The 6000-nt window shown below is 50.7% G+C and overlaps 1 protein-coding gene across 1 annotated transcript; it reads left to right on the top strand.

The window, feature by feature from the left end:
• Window positions 1-2845: 2845 nt before the first annotated feature.
• FBXL8 (F-box and leucine rich repeat protein 8) lies at window positions 2846-4485 on the top strand (the record flags this gene model as incomplete). Its single annotated transcript, XM_084270178.1, has 2 exons — window positions 2846-3009; window positions 3510-4485. The coding sequence occupies 2 exons, from the start codon at window positions 2846-2848 to the stop codon at window positions 4483-4485; spliced, it is 1140 nt and encodes a 379-aa protein (XP_084126304.1).
• Between the last annotated feature and the right edge of the window lie 1515 nt (window positions 4486-6000).

Raw genomic sequence — 6000 nt, 5'->3', positions numbered from 1 at the left:
CAGCCAGCCTGGGGTGCCATCGCTTCGGGAAACGGTGCGTTTCCTTGCTGACAGTTCAAGCCGCAACTTGTGGGTCTGTGCCTTTAAGGGTTAATGGGGTGAAACGAACCGAGACATCCCAGCCTTCACCTACAAAAAACCAAGCCTGTAGCACCACTGGCTGTGGGAACCACAGGCTGAGGTGCTGTGGGGACCTCCTCCCCCTCCCTTCTGTGTCCCATAAACATTTCTTCCAAGCTAACCTGTCTGCTGTATATGGAGAGGGTAAAGAAGGAAAAGGTAGCCGAGACCTGAGTTTCTTTTCCACTCCCCCTTGCTGAGTGCGTGTGTTCAGGGAGCATCCTGTGCTGTGAAATCGCAGTGCTTGATAAGCAGGGAAATAAAGATGCCGACGAGGGGGACAGGCTGCAGCTCACGGGGGCTCAGCCAGCATGGGATGTGGGTGTCGGGGTTCAATGGTGTGCCTGCTTGGGGAGTGCGTGGCTGCGGGAGGACAGGCTCCCCCCGAGCCAGGCAGCTGCTGGCTGCAGCACGGGAAGGGTCAGTGCTGGGACGCGCAGGGTAACTGCGAGGGGCCGGCTGCTGAAGGAGGGGGAAGGCAGGGCTGTCAAACTGCGCGTTCCTATAAAGGATAGCGCGGCATCCCGGCTCCCACCCCGTGGGCAGGGAAGGCGCCTCTCTCCGCTGTTATTTTTGGCATCTCCTCCTCCGCTCCTCCCTCTGGGGCGCAGCTGGTGCTGGGAGCCGCGGGCAGGGAGCACAGAGGAAGACGGGCTCTGCTCTGAGAGGTACGCTGCACCCCTTCCTGGACCGCCTGCGCGGGGCTGGAGTGGATGCCGTGGCTGGGGGGTTCCCCATGCTGCTCGGCTCCATGGGCGGCTCGCCCGAGAGCGGCACCGCCTGTTCCTGTTTGGGCTGCCGGCCGCTCGCTCCCAGCCGGCGTTCGCCTGGCTTCCTGCGGGCCTGCACAGTGCCGAGAGCTGACCAAGCTCGTCACCAGCGGCGCCCCTCTTGTCATGTGGTTAATACAGCACGGAGAGGTCATCAGCGGCTCACGAGAGCCTCTCGGAACCCGGCTGCCCTCGCTGGGGCAGGCACCCAAGGTGGACCCAAGCCAGCCCGCAGCGTTCGCAGCCCATGAGCCGCGCTTCTCGCTGACTCAAAGCCTTTCCATGACTTAAAGCGACACCGCGAGCTTTGCCTTCCTGTTCCTGGGCCACGTTTTTAAGCTTTTCCGAGCAGCCACCAGAGCTAGAAATGCCCCTTTTCTTCCTGAGAGGGTCGAAGTCCCTTTTATGTGGCTCTAAGGGCTCGGGCTTGAGGAAATAAAAGTCGTAAAGAAAACGAAAGGGTCACGTGAGATTTCATGTAAGGCAAAGACCAGCTTAATGTTTGGGGAAATGTCTGTTAGAGACGGTGTAAAAGCACCTAGGAGTAGAAAAGCAGGGGCCGAACTGCCAAGGCGACAAAAGAGAGTGTGCTCCCAGGAAGGAAGCAGGACGCTATGGCTTGGCTGCTGCTGGCTTGGCAGTGGGTGGAAAGGGGATTGTCACTGATAGGATGGTAGATAAGATAGCATAGCTGCTGTGGTACTTCCACCTCGCACTCAAAATAATGAGTCACGCTTCAGAGCAGCAGGTTCTAGAAAAATAGGCAATTGTGTTCCCCTCCGTATTGGGCTTTGTGCATCACTACTCCGCACTTGCTTCATGCTTTGCAGCTCTTGCTCTGCTTCAAGGATATCTAGAAGCATGTTTTTTTCATTTAAATGAAGCCCATGGTGCTGAGATAAGGCTGTGACTCCTGGACCTGGGGTGGGGGGCTCCAAAAGCAAGAGGGCACGCCGTGAAATTCAGAGCAAGATCACCAGGCTCTGCCTGTTCTCCAGTGCCAGCCCAGGAAGGGGAATGTTTGCATTTAAAACCCCTTGCTGGCTTATGAGAGGGTTGGGAAAAAAGGTCTCACCTTGGTAGTTTTATTTGTGCAGCAATCTAGAAAATGGATAAACCGTGTTTTGGAAGATGACAAATGAAAACAATTGGGTGCTGGCTGGATGCTGTGAATCCCAGTTGGTTCTGTGGCACTGGAGTTTGCAGGAAAAGGTTCATCAAACTCTGCCTTTCCATTTTGAAGTCAGACGTGTCTAAATGCAGTTTCTGAGAACTGAAGTCACAGTAATAAGCCCTTTTTCTTTTTTTTTTTTCTTTTTTCTTTTCTTTTTCTGTCTCTCTAAACCACCACAGCTTGTCCCCAGGCCAGGACCACTGCAGTTAAGCTACTGGTTTCTGCTCCAGGCCTGTTTTGGTATCAGTAAAAATGGCTACGTGGGGCTGTTTTCTGTGCAGAGCTTCTGCTTGCAAAGAGGTTTTCCTCCCTCCACAGTTTGAGAAATCTGTCTCAGCTTTTTGAATGCCAGTGCAGCAGGACTAGAAAATTCCCTTGCAGTTTTACTACCCTGAGTAGCAAAACCTCACTGCAGGAAAAAAGGCCTTTCCCCACACCCCCTTCCCCCCCTTTGATGGGGCAGCTTTAACTCCTGCAGAGTGGCACCCAGCTGCTTAGGATTGATAGGAAAAAGGGTGCAAAACAATCAGCCAACAGATTTTCCTAATTTTTGTGTTCAATTTTAACATGCAGTGACATTTCAAGTTAGGGGGTGGGGGATTGACCTCCTCTGTCATCCAGTTGCATCGGTTTGATTTGTTAAATGCATCTTAACGCATGTGTTATGTCTTTTGGTGTTGTGGGTTTTTTTTGTCTGTCTGTTTTTCTGATCAGGAACTTCTGAGAATTAATTGGGGCTTTGGAAGTTTTTTTTCCCTTAAAAACTGACTGACTCAGCAAAATGCCTGCTCCAGTGTCAGAACTGTGGAACTACATCCCAGAAGAAATCCTCAGCCAAATTTTCTGTTACCTTTCTCTTCGAGATAGACACACGGTCTTCCAGGTGTGCAGGCGGTGGGCTACGGCTGTTTCCTCGAGCTCTGTTTGGCATTTCACAGAGATCAGGTAAGAGGATGCCCCAGCATCTTTGCAGGCATAACTGGATTGTTGTTTCCATTGCATGTTGGACACTTATACAACTCTACTCTGACGTTACTGGCATTAATCATGGGATGATATTATCCAGCACGGCTGGCACCTGTTGAGACGGTAGAGAAAATGGTGTAATATGCTGTGTTCCCTCAGTTGCTGCCTGTGGTTTGGGTTTTTGGGGATGTTCTTGGGTGCGCTGTTCTAAGTTGCCATTTGAAAATGGCAAGAGGCAAAGTTACTGAATAGTTATCCTTGTCGTGACGCTTACTCCTCTGATGGGTCTTATGGGCAGGCTGACTCTCCTCACCCTCTCACTCTCTCACTGCCTTGCTGTGGCTCCCTGGGCATCAAGTGAGAAGAAAGGTCAGGGGGATCCATTGGTGTCTGCAGGAACACCAGTAAGGGAGAGGATCTGCTCTATGGTTGCTCAGCTCAGCGTTCACAATGACTAAGAGCTTGTTTTACCCTTCCAGCTGTGATTCAGGGGATGAGGAAGGCATGGTGCAGAGCCTGCTCCGGTTCCTCAGTCAAATCAAACACCTGAAGGTTGTGTTTGACCAGTCCAAGGAGGTCAACCGAAAGAACGTGACATGCATCTTGGATGCATTGGCGAAACAGAACCACAGACTTCAGCAGCTGTGCATCGTGTGCCATGGGGAGAACCCCTATTTCTACTCTGGCCAGGACATCCTGAAGAGCATACGGAATATATGTGACACTAGAAACCAGGTAGACCTTCAGCATATTGATTTTCGGAAAATGCCCTTCACTCTGGATGACGAGCTTGTTGGCCTCATAGCTACCTCCAACCCAAACCTGCACAGTTTGTTCATCAACAACCACACCCTGGTATGCAACGTGGCACCAGACACCATCAGGAAAGTTCTCAGAGCGTGTCCCAAGCTCTCAGCCTTGGGGGTTTACTACGCCAGTTTGTCTGATGATGTATTTCAGGAACTGCTCGAGCCCGAGAGAGCAGCTTTCACCCATTTAGACATTTTCTGTGAGCGCCTGGACAAATACATACCAGTCATCTCAGAAGAGCTCTGGGCCGCCGTGAGTCAAAAGCATCCTCGACTCTGTGTAGACCTAGAGTTTGATCATACCGTTCCTGCCTGCAAAATACCACGGATCCTACAGCTGAACATACCTGTGAGCACACTGCAGCTCAATACCTATAATTACATGGTAAATCAGATTAGGTTTGTCACCCAGAGCTACAGCAGGACTTTGAAGAAGCTGACGCTGCAAACCACGTCCTCGGAGGATTTAAATTCCTCGCTGGTAGATCTGGCTAGGCAGTGCAGAAATCTGTTGGAGATCCACTGCTACTGTGTGGTCAGCCAGGAGGTGGTAGAAGCGTTCCTCACCCACTGCCCCGGCCTGAAACAATACACCCTGAAGGTCACCAAGGAACGGCACCCCTGGAAACCAGTCACCATCCAGTAACCAGCTCCTGTTGACCTCCCAGGAAGACTGCAGGGATCCAGGAGGGGACAGGGAAAGAAGCTGCAGGGCTGTAAGGAGAACGATGCAGGATGCTCTGTACTCTCATGGAGAACGTGCTGTTTCACCAGCACCACCCCGTTATGACACATACCTGTTCTGCAGACCAAGCATTTACATGCAGATGCGGTGGTGAAAGGGCTGCACAGAGAAAAAGAACTGCCCCTTCTCTTGTCTTTTTTCCCCCTCTTTATGGGAGTATGTGTGGGGACCTTTCTTTTTCTTCTCTGCTTCTTCATTTATCAGGAGCATGGAGTTTACTCTCTGAGGCCTTTAACTGAGGACCTCAGCGAGATTTAATTTTGATTTTGAAAGAATCCAGAAGCCAATGACGTGAATTGTTAAGGAAGAGGCAGGTTCAACGCAGCTGTTTGCCACCCAGTGGGGTCCTTGGCCATGCAGACCCAGTGAGCTGTAGCCACAAACTGGTGGATAATCCTCTCTAACCTTGATCATTCTTCTTGGGGCATTTTGGTGGCAGTGAGCTTGCCCGTTACCCAGTTGTCAGGTAGCTTCCAGCTTGCAGGGATGTAACAGGAGTGGAATTACATTAGAAAATACAAGCAGGAGAAAAAGCACTTGAGGAGAAGCTTTCCCAAGGTGGTAATAAATGGCCTGTGGCCTGCAAATTCCTTTGCCTGTCTGGTCTTTCTTTTGCTCAGAAATGCAGGTTTCTGGGTTATAACTTGAATGGCTTTTGCAAAGACTTTTGGTTTTGTTACATTTCTTAGGAGAATCAAGGGTGTTTTCTCCTGGAAAGAGTCTGGCAGAGGGCTATGAAGATGATTAAGGGCCTGAGTTGTGTCGGGCCACTATACCAACGATTTTGGTGAATGTTATTTGAAGAGCAGTCAAAATGATCCTGGCATAAAGCTACAGTGTGAGCACTTGGAGCTAGCTACAGCGTTTATGGCAACAATGATAATAATAAATGCATATTATCACCTAGATTCTATGTGCAGCCCTTTTTTGTTGCCCCCTCTTCTCGCTCTGAGCCATATAAATCCTCTTCACGAATTACACAAGGTTGGGAGCCAAACCAACTTACAATTCCAACTTTTCAAAACCTCACCCAAGCTGTGCAGCCCCGAGGCCTGGCCAGCCCTTGTTCAGCTGTGCCAGCCAATGTTTAGGACAAGAAAACTCCAAGATAACAATCCCTGTGCCTTTACAAACCTGATATCACCACACATGGGTGTCCCGCGGACTCTGGGCAGGTGGGTTCTCTCTGGTGACTTGTTAACCTCCCAGCATAAGGTGGGCAGCACGTGTTCCCTTTGCATGACGCTGCGTATTTATTCACGGCTCTGTGAGATCGGCTGCAGTGCATTTTCATTCTGTGCATTGTTCTCTGGGGCTGGTGATGCCATCGCATTGTGCTGAGTTTTTAAGAGTGTGAGCAGCACTGCTGATGTGACTCCCTGGGAGCCGACTTTGCACTGGCCCAGGATAAAATTG

The sequence above is a fragment of the Gallinula chloropus genome (genome assembly GCF_964237585.1).
Source record: "Gallinula chloropus genome assembly, chromosome: 13".
Lineage (NCBI taxonomy): Eukaryota > Metazoa > Chordata > Aves > Gruiformes > Rallidae > Gallinula > Gallinula chloropus.
Note: the sequence above shows the minus strand (reverse complement) of the source record. Positions and strands in the feature narration are given on the sequence as shown.